This window comes from Phalaenopsis equestris, unplaced genomic scaffold, assembly GCF_001263595.1.
Source record: "Phalaenopsis equestris unplaced genomic scaffold, ASM126359v1 Scaffold000320, whole genome shotgun sequence".
Taxonomy (NCBI): Eukaryota; Viridiplantae; Streptophyta; class Magnoliopsida; order Asparagales; family Orchidaceae; genus Phalaenopsis; species Phalaenopsis equestris.
Window position 1 is genome coordinate 135,398 of NW_018164762.1, and position 20,835 is coordinate 156,232.

Here is a 20,835-nt window from a genome sequence, read left to right on the forward strand (position 1 = left end):
GTGGTTGGGGGTGGGATAGTAAAAGATAGATGAGTAATTAATACGAAACGGGCGTTGTGGGGCCGAACCCACACCCCACATTTCGTCAAAATTTTTTAAAAACGTCCTCTTGCCGCATTTTTCAAACAAAATCGTGCTGCGCGAAAAACACAGCGTCAAACGACCCATTAGTCTATATGTTGGCAGCCTATAAAAAAATATTTATAATATATGGAATACATGTTTTTTTAACTAAAAAAAATTAAATTGACATTTACATACATACCACACGATTGCCATTTATTTATATATCTAACCCTTCAATTTTATTTTTTACATTCATACATCCCAAATATTTAATTATTGCATTAAAAATATCAAAATTTTAGCTTTTAAAATGCGTAAAAAAATTGAAGTTTAGGTGTTAGATATGTTAGATATGTAAATACCTAAGACTTGAGCACCATGTATGTAAAAACCATAAACAAAATATTTAAAAAAAAAAAGAGGGCAAATACATAAAGACCACCCTAAACTTCCTATTTATATAATTCAACCACCCCCTTTCATTTAATTTTCAAGTTCTCACTCAAAAATCAAAATTTTGGATAAAATCATAATTCATATTTTTTTTCATTTTTATCAGAGTCTATAGTTTGTTCTTAGCTCAAAAAAATCACTTAGTTGATTAATTTGTAAATATGGATATTTCGGATGTATGTAATTATTTCCCAAAAAAAAAAAAAAAAAAAAAAAAACAGGCTTAGAGGTTCTTATAAGTTGAAAAAGTAACAGTAATTTCAACTAAAGTTTGTTGAAAAAATTGTCGGCTCCATGGCGAAATACATGGCAGAGGGGTTCGACGAAGGCGGGAAGTCGCAAGCTGAAAAGTACGCTCAATTAGGGTTAGCCGATGCCCTCTCCCGCCCCTACGATTACTCCTCGTCTTGTCAAGAGCTGGCCCTCATCCTCAGACGAGCTTACTCCAAGCTTCCAAAGAATGTTCAATCCCTCATTTTCCGCGACACTCTCTCCGCTTTTCGCCTTCTTCCCAAGTTAGTATTCCCCTATTTCTTTTGTTTGATATTATTTCTACATTCCTTGATTAGATTCTTCTGAGCTATTATGGATGTTCAATTCAAACCTAGTTGTGAATTTAGTTTGGGAAATCTATTCCGGTAGTGAGGGTTTTCCCATCAGTCCTATGTGAATTTTGCAAAATTAAAGAAGATATTTAGATCCATTTTACTCTCTTAACTGGAATAACCATCTTTTAACTTATTCCAATCCTTTAAGGCCATACCGTCTGTAAATTAAAATCATAAGATCTATTATTATTTGTTATTTCAAATTTTCTATGTTGTGTTTTCATAATGAGCATTAATGTAATCGTGGTTAGCTAACATTAATATTCATATACTTATTTGATGCATAGCTTCATACGGTTCTCATCCCATTATCAAATATAAATATCTTGGACCATAATCAAACTATCTGAAATTGTTTTAAGGAATCCATCCTTAAAATTGTAAAACAATGTTCAAGCGTATTTTTTAAAAGGAAAGCTCGTGATCATGTTTGTTCGTTACTGTTGAAATTTATTTAGAATTTGATACATGCTAATCAATTATCACTGAAGTGTGCATTATGCCAAATCCATGATAACATTATATGTTGGTGCCTTGTATTTTCTTCGGAAGAAATTTGTTTAAATTTAGAAAGCAAGCATTTAAATACATAAGTTTATGTTATGCATTTGTATATAGGCATTTGAAGTAAAATAGTATTACTTATAGTAGTAAATATTTGAAAAATTGTTTAGTGACGCATGCCTTGAAAACGTTAGGAACATGTAGGCTTGTCTTACCTTAGGAGATATAATATCAATAATTGTGGAGTAATTATCTGTCTTTACGTGTGATTTTTTGCTTGCAATCCTTGTAGTTAAATTGCTTTTAATAACTTTTGAAAAGTTCATAATTATTGGATGGATGGATGGATGGATGGATGGATGGTTACTTTTGAAAAGTTCATAAAGATTTTGTCCATCCCATTCGAAGGAGAATGATTTTAGATCAAGCAAAGAGTATATTCTGCTTCAGATGCTTAATTCATTAGTTTATCTTTATCTTACATGGATTTGGATTTTATTATACTGTTGTCTTCTGTTTTTTGAGTCCTTTAGTGTTATTTTTGATCATTTGATTTTCAAGATGTTATTTTAAACAACTTTTTATGTTCTTTAAAACCAAGTTTATACATGAGAGAAAATATTAAACTTTTAGATTTTCAGCCAACATTGACACTTATGTTTTCTGCAGCAAGGTTTCTTGCTGTCTGAAGGAGCGTGTTATTTATTATTTTGTTTCCTTCTCTCCCATCACCTCGCTTGTCCTTCGGTTTTATATCTCTTTCACTACACCCCATGACAATGCATCACCCAAGTATTTTGTGATCCATGCTGTTCGATTCAATGTTTTTTTCTTTTTATTTGGTTTTCTCCTCTTGCTATGCATCTCCTTTTCCAAACCCCGTAACGAACTCCTTCAAAAAGAATTTAACCATAGTCTATTGTTCAAAGATTCTAAGCCCACCTTCAATAAAAATCCTCACATCGTTGAGAAGGCCTTGTGTTATCAAACTTATATGCTTGAAATGTCAAAAACTTGGACGCATAATGTATCTTTAACTTCAAAAAATATTCTTTTAGAACAGAGTTCTGCCTATGAACTTGGAATTAATTAATAAAATTTTGCAAGAGATGGAGGTACCAAACAACTAGATAATGAAGAAGAGCAAAATTGTGACGATCAACCATTTAGTTATGACAAATTTTATTCATTTCATTCAGTTATAAAGATTGAAAATTCCCTAGGAACTTTTTTTGTACGCCCATTGTAAACTAGATATATTTGCGTGAATGCTACCAAAACTTTTCTTATAGACAGATCCAAGAGCATAGCTTTTGAAATGAACTAGCAACCTCATGTATTTATGCGTGCCAATCAAATCATATAATAATTTAACAAATCATTAGGAAGGAAATTTGTCAATTTTGTTGTGCTCTTTAAAGCTTGAGTGGTATCATTATAAATAAAAGCATTTGAGCGTTATATGTCGATTCTAGTGCACACCTAAACAGGGAGTTGTGGGGAGTGGATTTTTTAGAAAACACCTCTGTAATTAAAATAATTTGCATTATTATAGATAAATATGCAATGCAAAAATTTAAATATTAAAACATCCAAAGAATGTGTTAGATTGCATTGTCAAATAAATATATAAGTTGCAGTAAAAATGAATTTTGTAAAATATTGATCAACACACCCAAGTGGATGTAGATTGCTGCTGGAAAGAAAGTAAAAGGTGCGGTAAGTGAAGTGCTGCACAATAAATTGACACACATAATAAAGTAAAATAAAGACTGCAAAAAGTAAATCTTGAAACAGATAAGCAGCATACTAAAACGAGTTTGGACTGCAAATTTGAAGGGATTATAAAATTTTGGTATTTAAAGATAGTTTCAAAAGTGTATCCACATGCTCAACTGATTACGGGCCATGCTTGTAAATATAAAGATTCTCTAAAAAAATTTCAACTGGATTGAGTATGACTGTAAAATTTAAAGCTTGTAAATATAAAGATTCACTAAAAAAATTTCAACTGGATTGAGTATGACTGTAACTTTCAAATGAGAAGTACTTGTTAAATTAGTAAATAAGAGAAAATACATGTGCTAAATCTCCAATAAAGTTCTCTACTAAAGGTATTCTTTTACAGTGCACGAGTTAACAGTTGTGCTTAAATACACAAGTGCTTTGGCCTTATTGATCAGACATCATCCTTCTAGCTCCATATGTGATTCTATTTATTTATGGGGGCATTTACATACGTACCACCCAATTCTTATATATTTACATTTCTAACACCTAAACTTTATCTTTTACATTTATACAACCCAAATCTTTCATATTTCATCAAAACTCTATTTTAATTTTTAAATAGTGAAATACACCTTTGCATGCATAGGTAAGGTGGTGAATTGTAAGGTGGCATATAAGTAAAAAAGCAAAGTTTAGGAGTTAGATATGTAAATACATAAGAATTGAGTCGTATGCATGTAAATATTCCTTATTTATATCCATATTTCTACAGTGTTGAACCAAGCATTGGAATTCCAGCTGCAAATCTTCTTGTCCAAGCTGCAGAAGCTGCACTGCCCAAGCAGAAGAAAACACTGGCTTCATCCGAGTTCAAGCATGTTATGGTTGCACAGAGGAGGCGTCTCAAAGTTCTCGAACACGAAGGTATAACACATTACTTTATGGTGTGTTCACTTTTGATGTCCTAAGGACCTATTTGGCAACACTTTTATTTTTATTTTTTATTTTTTATTTTTTTAAAAAGATATTTGGTTGTCATAATTTTTATATATTTTTATTTTGGAAAATTTATATACCTATCACACAATTCTTATGTATTTACATATCTCACACTTAAACTTTCATATTTACACACATGGCATTTTGGTGCTTTAAACCTACACATGAAAATGTGTATTTTGTTTTTTAAGTGGTAGTACTATGATTGTTGTGATATTAAAGATTTGACTGCTATGTGTGTAAATATGAATGTTTAGGTGTGAGATATGTAAATCCATAGGAATTGAGTGGCATGAATGTAAATTTTCCTTTTATTTTTTATTTTTTTAAACTAATCAATTTGTTTTTAAAAACACATAAAACACCTAAGGGATATTTTGAGTGTTTTTAAAATTAACATCCTCAATCAAATATATTTTAATTTAAATCAAAACATTAAATAAACAAAATAAAAATGAATATGAAAAGCAAAAAGTAAAAGGTGATCCCAAATGGCCCCTATTTTTTTTTTTGCAAGGGTTTTTGTTCAACTTGGTATTGTGCTAGTTCTACAAGGCATTATCTATTTTTTATTGTTAGTGAAAATTTTGGCACATGGGTATAGCTAATGCTGTTTGCACTGTCAGGAACAACGATAACCACATCTGAATTCTCTTAGCGAACCAATGTTAAAGTCTGATACATTAGTGGTTGATGCTAAAGTCTTGTTTAAGACGATAATTTTAGTATCAAATAACCTATGTGAGCATTTTACACTCGTGTGTACATGATACATTGTGCTTATTAGGTTGATTGACCTAAATTTCTCTCCAGAATTTTACTGGCTTTCTCCTCGAGCTTATACCACTTAAAGAACTATTTTTATGATTATGAGTGACGACTTTAGTTGTTGTGACATGATTTTGCTATGTTTTTAATTTTCGGGGCATTTACATACAATCACACAATTCCTATGTATTTACATTTCTAACACCTAAACTTTTTTACATTTATACCGCCCAAATTTTTCATATCATATCAAAACTATAGCTATTTTAACTTTTAAAATGTGAAATACATCTTTCAAGCATAAATAAGGTAGCATATACGTAAAAATTGAAGTTTAGGTATTAGATATGTAATTACATAAGAATTAAGTGGCATGCATGCAAATTTTCCTTTATTTTTTTTGTTTTCCTGATTGTTTTTTTGCACTATCTTTTCAATGTAATGCAGAAGATTTAGAATGGTTATGGATTGATGAGCTTCACCTTTATTTTCACTGAGATGTGTTTTTTTTTAAATGGCGCTTGTGGGTTTATGGCTGTGAAACTCTAAACGGCTAAATGCTACTTGGTTAAGCTTTGTTATCATGTTTTCATTGGTTTTCAAAGTCCATAAAGTTTGATGTAAAATTTAAATTAAATATGCTAATGAAGGGATTAACAGATCAAAATGATTCTTAAATTTTTGATGTGCATCTATTTTGAAGCCTGGCCTTTTCAGGCATTGAATTTATTAGTCTTCCAACTCATCAAATCTAATCTGAGTTGGTCCTACCAAAACTCATTCAGTTGTTTGGATAAAAAATTGTGGAGGAAAGTTTTCCCTTAGGGCATTTTGGAGTCTCATCTGTTTGAACTTGTATTAATTAGTGAGATTGGCTCTAAAATTTTCCAAGTACTTCCATGGAAAGCTTTCCTTTGCCAATTTTTGTCCAAAGAAATGGCTAGTTTATGGTTGAACTGGACTGGTTCAAATTTGATGAGTTGATGGATTGATCGAACAATTTTAAATAATCAAGACTAAAATGGAAATGACTTGGAAATATTTTGTTCATCTGAAAATTCCACTTTGCTCTTGTAATTGTTTATTTTCAGTCTCTTTATTCTGGTCTTCTCCTTTATTCATAATATCTAATGCTAATTAGCTTTGTAAAACTAAAATGTTATTTATTTGCTTAAATACAAAATTTGGCAATGCTTGTCTCATCAATTAGTCATTATGAAAATTTCTAAAGCTGATTTAGTTTGCATACTACTTATGTAATATTTGGTCATAAAGTGCATTTGTCAGGTTCTATACACCTACCACAGGATATCCTTCTCCATGTTTTCAGATCGCTTGACGTGAGGTCTTTGGTCAATGCTAGCTCTGTTTGTCGGTATTTTTTTTCTCTCTTTTCTCTTTTGAAGAAGTTATTTTTCTTTTACCATACTAATGTTCCGTTTATTTTTTCAGGTCGTGGAATGCTGCCGCAAAAGAAAATATGTTATGGATGTCTCAATATTCCATAATATTTGGCAAGTTTAATTTTTTTGTCCACAGCAAATCCGGTGATTATGCTGATAATATTGATGCTATTATGATAGGCAGAGATTTGTCAGCTAATTTTGATTGGAGAGGGGTTTTTATAAGGAGATTTATTGGTATGTTCCATCCAATTCGTGCTTTAGAAAATAACTTTGTTTTAGATAAGGATTCCTATTTCCATGTTTCATGCTTTGTAACTAAAATTTTCTATCATCGATAGAAGTTTTCATTTATTAAAATCTAAGTTTCTTCTCTCATGAGTATGAAGATAGACTTTCTTTGTATTTTTTTTTATGTAGGGTCAGTTTGGGCTAGCTGTAGTTGTTTGAACAAGCAACTATGTAGCTATTGAAAAAGAAGCTGTTGTTCAAAAAGCTGCGGTGGCCATTACAAATTATTTATTTATTTATTTATTTTTGAAAAAAAGTTAGACAATAGCTTTCAGGCAGTCACCCCAAGTAGTCAGGTATAGTGTGAAAACACAGTTTTTCCAAACAGGAAAAATTGCGGTGCAGCTCCGCATCGCCGCCCCAAAAGCACCCTGAAATAACAATAATTTCTTTCAAAAGTTGTTCTGGACTCTTTCTCTTTCCCTTTATCTCTTTCTCTTTCATGCTTTGAACATGTGGGGGCAGAGAACTAAATCTAAAGAAGAGAAAGTAAGAACAAATAAGTTTACAAGCAAAAGTGCGGAGTGCCATCACCTCCAATTCAAGGAGAATGAAGGCACATGATGCAATTAATGATCAAGAAGATTCAATCTATAATTTATTATCTTTAACAATCTAGTTCTCCTATTCTTCCTTCCTATTTGATTTTCCTTAAGAGCCTAAAATTACATTGCATGAAAAACCTATAACTATGCCATATTTGTGATGGAGCTCCATTAGAAAACTTCTAGGGTCACCTTTAGTTTCCAATAGAGAGCACATGCACATTCATCTTCATGTTTTATAGTGACAGCATTTCTTCTCGCACAATCAAATTATGAACCCTAATTAGAAAGTTGATATTTCAAAAGTGAAAAATTTATCATTTCAAACCCTAAATAATTCTACTTTGACCGACTTATCAATTTCTTTATGAATTTTCATATGTTATCTGATCATCTCTCTTTCTCTCTCTCTTTATTGATTTGCTCCCATTACTGATAATTGCATTGGTTTGTATTTAGTGAAAAATTGAATTTTTAAATTGTATATATCCAAAGAGGATGATTTTATGTGTTATTTTTCTTTCCTGTTTCTCTATGTATATTTAAGCTTATTCTGTCAATTTCTTTTTTCTAGCAAACAATTTCAAGAATTGCATTTGGTATTTGTTTGACTAAATTTTAAATGCTGAATTCATCATAAGTTAATCACCCTATTACAGGTTGCTCTGCTTGGAGATCTAGACCGCACCGGGCAATTTGTATGCATTGTCAGTCAGTAATCTGGCTCAGTGGCTTAACTTGTGATACACCTCACCGTTGTCGTAAAAGTGAACAAGGCAGGATAAAAATCAAGCCTATTCCAGCTTATATGGTAAGGCACCCTATGTATCTATTTATAATTTAACCATGTCACCTTACATGCAGGAGAGTTTATTTACATGTTTTGTGAATGGTGAACACCAACCTTGCAGTTGAGTCTTCTCTATAGTTTTAATTGAGTTGTGTGATTGCTTATTTCTTTATTGTCGGCTTTTCAAGTCATTTTGATAGCTTCCCTCTTGATTATTTTCCCCTTTGATTTTATATTTCCTTATTGATCTAAAATTGTTTCAAGGGCCTTGTAAAAGTGGGTTGAAAGAGCTTCAAAACCTCATCTCAACTTTTAACAAGGGGTTGTTTGGTTGGGGATGTTTTGGTTGTAGCGTGTTATAATGCATTGTTTTAGAAATTTAGGCATTGAGTGGGCTAAAAAATAAATTGAAAGTAAAAATTTGAGGAATTTGCAAATCACAGCTTAATTTTTATTTATTTATTTCATAATCTGTGAACTCGGGTGCTTATCTAGTACATTGTGCCACCTTCCCAATATGGCTTTTGCCGGCGTTGCCACTTGGTGCTGCTCTACTCGCTTCCAACCTCTGCTCGTCATCCGCCACCACCAACTATGCATCACCACTCGTCTTTCCTCGCATCAAAATTTATGCAAACAAAATTCATTTCATTTGGTTTGCATCCAATCACACTACTCGTGCATTTTTTGAAATTCTTGCACTTAAATTACAACACATTTCCAAAGTATGAACATTTTGAAAATATCCAACCAAATATTTCCATCCCAAATTGAAGGAATAGATGATTGAAACCCAATGGAAGAACACAGGAAAGCCAAAGAGTTAAGAATACTTAGAGAGGTTAATTGAAATGAAAGCTAGAATATAACGAAAAACTTGTTACTAATGATGAAAGCCTCTCCTTCCTTACGCCCTTAACTTTTCTTTCTTTCAAAAAATTCTCGACCGACTAATGGGACTTCTTACCACACGAACTATCACAATCTTTTAACTAACAACAAATTTTCTGATCGAAAACTTGCTAGGCCTTTTGTATGAACATGCTCCTAGTACTGATCAAGGTTATATATATATAAGAGTTTTGCTATGACAATGACCACAAAGCCCTGAATCTATTTAATAATTTTCATAACTACTCGAGAATTCTCATACCGAAGGAGGGTCAACAAATAATATGAAAGATTGGAACAAATGAAGCATAAATTGGTTATAATGATTGCGAAGGCATGTCTCAAAGTGCCTGTGATTTAGTTTTGGCTTTTGAAGTCTCATCATTGGGTTAAGCTGCATGTTTCATCTTTTGAGTGTTGAGAATGTCTCTTTAAGATCGTTGTATTGGGCCTCTTGAAGCTTGTCCTTCACTAATAGTTTGTCGATATTGACTTTGATTTTGAGAACCTGTCAAAATAGTCCCTTGATTTTTTGTAGGGGGTAATTTTAGCCTCAAATTTATAACAACATCAATTTAGTTCGCGGATTCTTTTAATATGAGCTAGAATAGTCCATCTGTATGTACTATTTCAAGCCATATTAAAAGTACGAAGGCTAAATTGACACTTTTATAGATTCTAGGATTAACATGATCTAATGTAGATATTTAGGTGACTATTCTGGTACTTCACTCCTATGATTTTACTTCACTTTTAATGCCCGAAGCCATCTTCCATTAATCCATGCTGGATGGTGTCAACTTTGTTGACTGTGAATACTATGAATTTGTAGTATTAAATGCCATTGCAACAACAACATCAACAAAGTCTTTATCTCGCTAAGTAGGGTTGGCTACATGAATCTTTTTTCTCCATTGTGTTCTATTGAGTGTCATGTTTTCATTTAATTCTAAAAGATTAAGATCATTTTTTATACAACATGCTTAAGTTTTTTTAGGTTTACTTCTACCTTTTTTTACCTAAAGTCAAATCTAAAAATTTACTCCTCTAACATAATTATCAGATGGTCGATGTTTAATGTGACAAAAACATCTAAGACGACTCTGTCTAATATTGCCTGCCACTAGAGTTATACGAACCCTTTCACGCATATATTCATGTCATATTGTGTCTCTAAGTGAAAAGTCGCTTATTCAACTAAACATTATCGTCTTAGCAACATTTAACATAGTTTTATGCTTCTTTTTCTAGGCCAAATTTTGCACCTTAAAGCATACATGTCTCACCACCATCTTATAAAATTTTTCTTTTAAGTTTAAGCAGTACTTTTCTATCATACAATATTCCTTCATTTCAACCATCTGATGTGAATTCTACTAAAAACATGCCCATATGTATCACAATCACTTTGAACAATTGACCCAAAATATCTAAAATGTTCACTCCTTTTATTGACTTGATCACACATTATTATAACCACACCACTAGATCTATTACTATTAAAATTATATTTTATGTATTCAATTTTAGATCACTCAAACGAAAGCCGTTAAACTCTAAAATTGAACTCCAAAATTCAAGTTTTTCTTGAACTCTTTCTCTAGTCTTATCCACCGGAGGATATCTTTAACAAAAAGCATATACCAATGTATATCCTCTTATAAATGTCTAGTAGGAACATCCATAACTAAAAAAGAAATATGGGCTTAAAGTCGATCCTTGATGTAATCTTTGGTCAATTCTCACTTTGTTCGAACATAAGTAACAATTATAGCATACGTATCTTTAATAACTTGAATATAAGTCCTATCAACACAATTAATTTTTACAACTCTTCAAAGTATTTCTCTTGGTATCTTATCATAAACTATTTTTAAATCAACAAAAATAATATGTATATCTTCGTTATACTCTCCATACTTCTTCATCAAACTTCTCAATAAATGTATAATTTCTATAGTAGATTTGCACGACATAAATTTGTTTCACGTCTTAACCTATGCTTAATTCATCAAACTTTAAGTACATTTTGAAGTTTACTCATACAAATAATTTTATTTGTCTCTTTTAATTTCCCTCGTTTAATTTTATGATAATATTTAATTGTATTTTTCATTTGCAATTAATTATTTTAAAATTCAAAACCAATAATCGATGTTGGATGCTTAAATTTTCACTTGGAATTAACTTGAAATCTTTACGATCTCGGCGTCTATTTTTTTCATAAGAAAATAATCTATTTGTGTTTTATTAGATTCATTCCTATAAGTAATAATATGCATATTTATTTTCTTAAATAAAGTATTAGCAATAACAATATCATAAGTTGAAACAAAATATAATCTGACTTTACCTTCTTCATTAGTTGCTCCAAAACTATATCCAACATGATTTTTTTTTTTAAATCTTATGTCACTTTACCAACATACTCATTTAAATCTTCTCAAATAATTTTTTTTTCTTCAAGAGTTATCATTTGTATTAATTCTTCTAGGTGATTTCAAAATTTTTCTTTTCAACATATATCTAAACCTGCTTGAGTAGTATAAACATTTTTAACACTAAGAATTCTCGTATAAACAACAATCTTTAAGACTATAATTCTATCTTCAATTTTATGATTTTTTATAAAATCATATTTCAAAATCTTATTTATAATTACACCTATATCATTTCTAGTACGACTCAAACCTGAATACTAAAGTTTAAAATTAAAACCATTAATTTGCTTAGACTTTTTTCTAACCCATTTTGTTTCTTTGAATGCATGAGATATTTATGTTTCTATGAATCGTAATATCTATAAATTCAATTAGTTTATTTGTAAGGATATCTATATTCCAAAGTTAGTTTCATGGATTATTTTTTTTTCCTCATCCATCCATAGTGTGAAACCCTTGGTTATTTAACACTATAATAGGGCATCAGTGCATCGACCCTTTTACACTTTTCATTATATTCATGTTATAAAACACGTTGTTTTCAAGGGATGTCCTAACATTTATACAAATATTTAAATGATTCATGTCATGATTTTTTTATGAAATTTTACATTAGTTGTTTACTACCTAACCCAACCCTCCACTATTCACGTTCAAAGCTTAGAACCCAACATTGGCAACTGTTAAAATCATCTTCTTTTCATCTTTAAGATAACATTTTGATTTGGCAGGACTAGGAGGCACGAAGATTGAGCATTTGAAAGTTATCCATTGAGTTCACTAGATAATTAATGATGGGACCGATGTTCAAGTGATGAAGTTCATGTATGTCTTCTATACAACACATTGTTTTCAAGGGATATGCTAACATTTATACAAAGATTTAAATGATTCATGTCATGATTTTTTGATGAAATTTTACATTAGTTGTCTACTACCTAACCCAACCCTCCACTATTCACGTTCAGAGCTTAGAACCCAACAATGACAACTGTTAAAATCATCTTCTTTTCATCTTTAAGATACATTTTGATTTGTTAGGACTAGGAGGCACGAAGATTGAGCATTTGAAAGTTATCCGTTGAGTTCACTAGAGAATTAATTATGGGACCGATGGCTCAACTGATGAAGTTCTTGTATGTCTTCTATTTAGGGTGCTATTATTTCAGCTGTGACGGTAGAAAAGCTGGGTTTAAAAGTTGTTGAAAATCTATTGTTCAAAAGCCGGTGTTTCAGAAACAGTTGGTCTGTTTGAAAAACGTAGTTCTAAAAGTGTTGCCTGTTGACAAATGATTGAGTTATCCCTTCGTTGTCAACACAATTTTGTGCTAAAAAATAGTTCTGTTTAAAAAACACAATTCTAAAAGTGCTGCATATGGAATAAATTCAATACAAAATTTATTAAATTATTATCAGTCACAACTCGATAAGAGAATTCAAGAGGAAACAATAACATAATTTTAAACCCACAAATTAACCATACAAGCATAAGTTCAACATAAGTTGCATCTCAACCAAAAAATTGAGTTTGCATTAAAAAAAAATCTAAAGTATTACACTTTGTCCCCCAAAATACACTAACATCATCAAAACAAATACACTTTTAACAACAATAAAAACAATGCTACAATTATAAAATCAAACAAAAACAGTGTATTCAGGAGAAACTTCAAGTCTTTGACATCAATTTTCATCGCATCATCAACTGAATATATCTTTTCATCACCTTGCTCATGTATGCATCTCTCGGTTCATTAAGCCATTGAAAAAGTTTGCACTCTATATTCATAAGATTTTTGGTCATCTATAAAACCTTAGCCCAACATTGTCTCATTTTTTGCCGTGAATACAACACATAAGAGGTTGCAATCATAGAAAACATGCTGATGTTTGGCCCTCTTAGCGCTTGTCGAATTGCTTGAGCTCATTTTTGATAGTGCAATCCTGTTCATTGATGATTAGCACAAAAATATGGAAATAGAAGAAATGAACGGATTACTTGATGGCCCTCTCGAAAGAGATTACCCATTCTGAGAGTGCTCTCGTACAAAGACGTTTTACTTTAAAAATTATGATGAATTTTTATCCGTCAAACAAAAAAAGGCACATGAATGTTAGAGAGTTAAAATTTATTCTACTTAAGAAGTTCCACATGTAATCCCTTTTCAACATTCCTCACAGCATTAAAATTAAGAAATGAAAAGTTACAATAGATGTAACAGTCTAAATATAGCCCCTCATACTTGAATGAAAAGATAATTTGAGTGCCCTGGCTCATAAAACTATTCAAAATCAAAAGGGATTACAAGCTAAAACCTCAATTGCCAGCATATTCAAGAAAATAATTTGATAAGTATAATAACAGATTCAAACCGTAGAGTATAGTGGAAGTTTATAACAAGAAAATCTCAAGATTCAGAGTAAACACATGGAAATGAATAATCTTTCATCAGAAAAAAGCAGTTGACCCATAATGCAGGGGAACCTTAGTTGCCAGAAACACTTACAGACTATATTTATGCATGTACAAATGCATATTAAAAAGGCCATCGAAAATAATCCATTGGGTCAAATGACTCATCAAACTATAAAAGAGGCGCAAGTAGCCAAAGCCAATTCAGAATAGGTACCGAACTACAAAGAGGCACACGCAGCGTACAATTCTCAATTAAAGTCCCGATTTTAATATTTAAATGCATAAGAATCTAGTGCCTTGTAAAATGAAAATCAGCCATAACATACAGTTCTCAGTTAAAGTTCCTGTAGTTTAGCTTAACTCAAGCAAAACATAGGGCTCCTCTGTTAAATTCTACTTCACAACATCATTAAAATACATCTTTCTCCATTTGAGAGTGAAGCATCTTTGTCTCTTGTATAAAACTGTAGTGTTCTTTGTCCCAAATTACAAGAAAACCTCACAGCAAGAAAATGCAAGTAGGAAGAAATGACCATTATAGTGGATCAAATGTCAATATCTCTTTAAAGCAGGTCATTTCCAAATGCCAAAAAATAGACAAGATAACCTCATATATTACATTGAATTGAGAATCCGCGGATTGGTATCCATAAACCACATTTGCAATGGCAGCACTGGTTGCCTATAAATAACTTGGCCGTTAAAAAATGCCGCATTATTGCCGTTGGAAAGAAGATATCAATCTATCTATCAATTTATCAAAATAAGTACATCTACTTTTGGATAGCTGAATTCAACAACAAGATTTACCACCAGCAATGCACAAATGATATCTAATTGTAATGTAATCAGATATCTAAATCCAAAAAAATTTCTAACTGCTCCATGATATCTAATTCTTATGAAATTAGATATCAAGTACCAAACTTCATTTTTTTTAGCTACAGGTGCATCAATATGTATATACATAGAGATTGTGTGGTATAGATACGTAAAGCATAGTTTAACAAGCCGGCAAATTATGTGTACAGTGCCTCAAGACCAAGCATATGGCATGGGATGCGACAATTGAAGCCTGACTACAAAGTAGACATCGCTGCAACATCACCATTCATATGGATATATATACCGGCATTCCTACCCACTCCAGTGGAACTTGGGAAATGCCGCATCCACCAAAAAGTTAAAGCCTTCACTAATATAAGGAAGAAATATCCCAATTTATCCATCACCTTTAAAAACAATGAATTGTGCCGCAACGTAACCATTGAAAAATATGTAAATGCAAAAGCTTGCTGCACCATTACCATTGAAAAATAAGTATATACAAAAGCTTGGAAATGCCACCACATCACTATGCCAAAACTTGCCACACAATACTTATGCATTTACACAGTTCTTATATGAACCAAAATCACACAATTATTATGCATTTACAGTTCCTGATGCAGCATTCCTTCTTTCTCAAGTGATCCTGCATCCTAAATCGGTTAACTTTATATAAAGAAGAACCAAACCCACTGAAATGCTGCAACATCACTATGCCAGAGCTTGCCACACAATTCTTATGCATTTGTACAGTTCTTATCCGAACCAAAACCGCACTAGTCTTATGCATTTAAATATCTACCACCCAAGGTTCCATATTCAACTTTAGAAAAAGAGTAATGGCCACTTTAAAATATTTTCCTAAAAATGTCAGAAAAAAAAAAACTTAGAAAGACAAAGGCACTGAAATTCTGTCAGAAAAAAAAACTTAGAAAGACAAAGGCACTGAAATTCTGAAGGCATGGGTACACATTGTTTTGTGTATTACATTATAACGACAGTCAATTAAAAATAACAAAACATTTCGTACAACATTATTGAATTACAACATAAAATATCCAGCGTTAACTAAAACATTTGTGATTACTTCACATAAGTCTGCCATCTCTTTGACACCTTCACTATCATCCTACGGTTTGACTGACTACTTCTTTGTCCGCAATGATTCAACCCATTGATATTCATATGCTTCAGGTGGTACCGATTCATTTGAAGTCAACATCAAATTGTGAATGATAATGATAGATGTAATTGTGAAGGGTTTTCAAAATGATATGTCTGTTCTGGAACCCATCCAAAAACAGTGCTTTCATTGTTATATATCATTCTATTTAATGGTCAAAGCATTAAACTCAGGTAAATGCATGACATAAAAATTAAAAAAAAAAAACATATTTTGGTGTGTTAGATCTGAAAATAAAGAAGAATCGTTTGGTCTATAAATGCAAATTCTCAACCATGTGCAATCACCCCCCTAGATCCGATGATATTAACTGAAAAAAAAATAAAATTTCAAGAAGACAAAATGACAATTCTTCTCCTCACCAACGAATTGAACACCAAAAGAAAAGCTAGGGCATGATATAAACCAAAATTATGTAAATCCAACACTTTTTCCTCCTCACAATAGGCTAGGTGACTACCGGTAGATATGGTCGCTACCCCCGCTTTCCTTCGCTATTTATTCACGAATCGGGGGACGCAATCCAATGTTCGTGGTCGTAAAAATGGAAAAATTTTGCATACGTAAGGCGTACGCAGTGCTGCGTACATAATGAAGGTTATATCAACATTATATTCGCGTTATATCCCTTGTAACCTTTATATAACCCACCTGTAACCTACCTGAACTTACAAATAAATTTTGCGCTTCTGTTTTCACATATTTGTAGGTTGCATGATTGTAGGTTACATGAAAAAGTTATATGGAGGTTACAAGGGATATAACGCGAATATAATGTCGATATAACACCCATATAACATCCATTATGCATGCAGCGTTGCGTACGTCTTACGCACACAAATTTTTTCCCATAAAAACAGTAAAATGCCGGCGTTGTTCGTAACCGGGATGAAGTAACGGAGTCTCCCTAAAGAGTAAAAAATGTGATTTTAATAAAATGCCGGTTCTAAAATCTAATGTAATGGATTTCATCACCATTTCACATTGGATATCTAATTTGTGCATCGGACCACCTGAATAGACTTCGTTCCAATGGTTACCTTTATTATAATTTGATTATGCATTTTGGTTCATAATTGAGATCTACACGCCCTGCATATCTGAAAGTTCCCATGCAAATGCATTTTTTTTAGTTCTAATAAAATAATCAGCTCAACTTGGACTTGCCTTCAACTAGTGAGATGATATTTTAGTTCCTGTTTCATTCTCATCACATTTTACCCCTTCGATCGCGTCTATATAGTGTTAGAGTTCTCCTTACTTTGATGGTTCCAAGGTGGAAATTAAGTTGGTTAACTTTGAGACTCTGTGAGGAGAGGTTCTTTGTTGGCGTTAGTAATCAATATATAGTGAGTTATGGAAATGCCATAGCGAAGATACTTCCAACGGTAGAGATGAAAATATTAATGGCAGTGATTGATGTACATACATACACACTCACATATGTACACATGTACTTGTGTGTACATACAAGCATGCTTATTCACATATAAATTTTAATTTTTACATATATGCTATCTCACCTGTGCATGAAACGATTTAGTTGGTATAAATGTAAAAACTATAGTGTTGGATATGTAAATGCATAGGGGAATTGGTTGTTTTGTAAGTAGATGCCCCTAAAAAATATTAGGCCGTTCACAGGCGATTGTATCTTTGATGCCAGCAGCTATTCTATTTTCAAGGATTCACAATTTTAGTTTTGGATTTCATTATTTTGCTTAGACATTTATATTTTTGTTTTTTCTAATCTGTTGTTATTGCCTGTTATCATCAGCTTGTAGATTATCTACTGGACGATTGCGAGAGTAGCAGACATAAATTGGCTTTCTCATTCTCTGATAGTGATGAGAGTGATTCTGATGGATCTCCTGCTCCTAAATGGCTCCCTAAGTTGTGGGCCTTCCCGAGGCTGATAGGCTGAGTTTTTTAGCTAAATTACGAGGTGTGTTAATAAACTACCCTCCTGAATGTTTATATGATTTTTTTTTTCAAAAAAAAAAATATTATTCTGCTGCTCTTCAACAGTCCTAAAGTACGAGATTTGTCTATTTATTTAAATTTATAAAATCAATTTTTAATAATTTTATAACAAAAACTCAAGTGCTCATTCAGAATTTAGCTTGTTTGCAAGCTTTACATGAAAAATCAAATTTAATATAAAAAGTTAGGTATTTAATTAAATTTTTAACTTCTTTAATTAATATTAACAAGGCAATTATCAATCAAGTATGATTAATAAAAAAATAATTAAGCAAGCCAAACATGGACATGTCTGTGAAAGTTCGGCTCAAGTTCTAACTGAACATGAACAACTTATGATTCAATCAAGCCAAGTTCAATCCCAAGCATATCGAGTCGACTCGACTTAGGGTGCGTTTGGGGCGGTTTATGAACAACTTCTGCTTTTTGAAAACACGGCAAGGGTGTTTGGTTTGTGCGTTTTGAGCGTGTCCTGCCAAACGCGCAGTTGCGCTATAACATGCAGGCCAGCGTTTGGCCTGCACCCTCATCACCGCAGACCAGCGTTTCGATCTCTTTTTTACTTACCTACCCGCAGTGTTTGGTTTGTGTGTTTTGAGCGTGTCCCGCCAAACGCGCAGTTGCGCTATAACATGCCGCGGCCCGCACCCTCATCACCGCAGGCCAGCGTTTCGATCTCTTTTTTACTTACCTACCCGCGCCGTCGCCCTCACCCATCTTGTGCCTTAGGTAACTTCGATCCTCTTCCCCGACCTCATTGCACCTCTCTCACTCATCTATTGACTTTCTCTCCCTCCTCTCCTCTGCGATCTTACATTGTTGTGCTCTGTAAGTTTTTACATCGCTTTTCTTACGATGTATAACAATGGAGCATTGCATATGAATGACTGTAAAGCATTGCATATGAATGGCTCTTCTGATTTATGATGGAAAGTTTTCTATGCATAGTATGATGCTTAAGATGTGAAGCATTGCGTATGAATGACATTCAATTGATTTTGAGATGTTTTTTCGTTTTTTCATGTTGGAATGTCGATTTTTTCTGTGACATTCTTTTGGTAATTTTGCTTCATCATTTTTGCGGCAATTAGGATCTTTGAGAAATTCGACTTGTAGAAGCCATGGAAAAACAAATGGAAAGCCTACTACCATGTTGTTTTTTTTTTATGTGAAATTTTTTCCGTGGCATTTTTTTCATGTTAGAATTCCTATGTTGGCTTGTAGAAGTCATTTAGTTGAGATATGAATTAGATGGAGGATTATGCAACAAGTTGAGCCCATTTAGTTGAGTTATGAATAATGTTTCAAGCTTATATTGGGATGAACTAATGATCTGGCTAATGAGTTTTCTGCTTTATCCTTGTAGAAACATGAGCTCCAACTACGGGAGATTACAGGCTTTGTCCTTGTAGAAACATGAGCTCCAAGATTTCATGAACCTCCCGAGAAATGTGTTGTGTTACTGCGGACTACAGACTTTCTTACGTTACGTCAAACACAAATACGTGAGAAAGTTTTACGGTTGCTTCAGAAGCGTCTCTGAGAGGCACGACTTCTTCAGATGGGCGGATATTCCGGCATATCGCACTGCTGACAGTGATCAGGTTAGGATGGTTTCCCTGGAGGACAGTGCAGCTCATGACATTCGTCGTCGGGGTTTAATAATTTTAATTTTAATTGTAATTTTTTTTCTCTTTATTTTATCGGTTTTGATACTCACTCTTAAGTGAGAATTGTATCTTATTTTTTTAAACTGTTATGAATTGGTTTTCTGCTTCTGTAGTAGTGATTATGTTGCATATACTCCAACACACAATATTACTTAACAGTGACAAAATGATCATTTATTCAGAAACAACTGCAAATTAGTTGTTTTTAAGCGGAGCCTCCAAACAGACAACCAATTTATCTGAATAATTTGTAGAATAGCATATTGTGAGGATAATCTGTTTATCAACAGATTGATCAATAAGCTCCAGTTGCCCCAAACACACCCTTAATTACAACTAGCTTTCAGATAATGGTGGAATTGGGGGTGGTAAGAGGCATACATCACTTGTGAATTTTAAATTTAAACACTAGTCAACTTTTAGTGTTTTATTTCATCTCATCGTTCTTAAGTTTTGATTCTCATTTATGTGCATCATAATGTTATGTGATTCTTCCATGAAAAAAAATGCTTAAACTTTATTTTAATGAATGAAAATTAAAAAAAAAAAAAGTGAAAAGGAGCATATAGTTCTCATTTTGTAGGTGTTATCATAGTGCAATTATATTTTTATTTACTCATTATGATTCAACAGATCTGACTCTCCCGACTTGTTATAATTAATTAAAGAAAAGAGACGAATCCACTCATGAATGAGATGTAAAACATGAAATTAATAATTTGATTTTTTTTTCTTTTTGGTAATGTTACAGGTAATGTTGTAATCCATTGCATGTTTTCCAAGTATTTGATGGTTCTTATAATTAAAATCATGATATAATTGATTATGACCAGATTGATATGCATTTATTATTTTGTTTTTACTGGAGACTAATTATGTGTAGATATTTTCTTATTTACTGTTCTGTGCTATTAATTTATGCCATTGGTTCTCGTTTTCCAGCCACGAGGCTAAAAATATGGGCATGATTTGTCTCTAAATATTGAGAAATCTCTCATAATTGTAGCTAAAATATTCTACGTATCATCTATATTTGATGACGTGGTCTGCAAGATCATAGCTGGCATTATATTTTTATGACTTTTGATATAAAAATGCTTATTGGATGGTTGGAAGTGCATTTCAGTAAATATTTTACTACATGATGTCACAAACTCTCCATCGAAGTATGAGATATATTAATTATTAGCTTTCTATGGCTCGCTTTGGTATGGAACCATAAAAAAAAGGGGGCATTTACATACATACCACCTAATTCTAACCTA

The 20,835-nt window shown here is 32.4% G+C and overlaps 1 protein-coding gene across 4 annotated transcripts; it reads left to right on the plus strand.

Moving 5' to 3' along the window:
- The first annotated feature begins 794 nt into the window (after positions 1-794).
- LOC110025647 (F-box protein At5g52880) lies at positions 795-19,796 on the plus strand. 4 transcript variants are annotated; one of them, XM_020726234.1, is made up of 7 exons: positions 795-1,034; positions 4,135-4,286; positions 6,417-6,504; positions 6,582-6,769; positions 8,028-8,179; positions 17,695-17,862; positions 19,313-19,784. In XM_020726234.1, the coding sequence occupies exons 1-6, from the start codon at positions 814-816 to the stop codon at positions 17,839-17,841; spliced, it is 948 nt and encodes a 315-aa protein (XP_020581893.1). In that variant the 5' UTR covers positions 795-813; the 3' UTR covers positions 17,842-17,862; positions 19,313-19,784. The 4 variants fall into 4 exon arrangements, with proteins under 4 accessions (XP_020581893.1, XP_020581891.1, XP_020581892.1 ...); XM_020726232.1 differs by having other exon boundaries at positions 6,405-6,504; positions 19,313-19,783; XM_020726233.1 differs by lacking the exon at positions 19,313-19,784 and adding an exon at positions 19,267-19,302 and having other exon boundaries at positions 6,405-6,504.
- The last annotated feature ends 1,039 nt before the right edge of the window (positions 19,797-20,835 follow it).

Coding starts and splice junctions, on each gene's coding strand:
- LOC110025647 (XM_020726232.1), top strand. CDS start 814: ATGGCGAAATACATGGCAGAGGGGTTCGACGAAGGCGGGAAGTCGCAA. Junction 1,035..4,134: donor GCTTTTCGCCTTCTTCCCAA/GTTAGTATTCCC, acceptor ATATTTCTACAG/TGTTGAACCAAGCATTGGAA. Junction 6,505..6,581: donor AATGCTAGCTCTGTTTGTCG/GTATTTTTTTTC, acceptor TTATTTTTTCAG/GTCGTGGAATGCTGCCGCAA.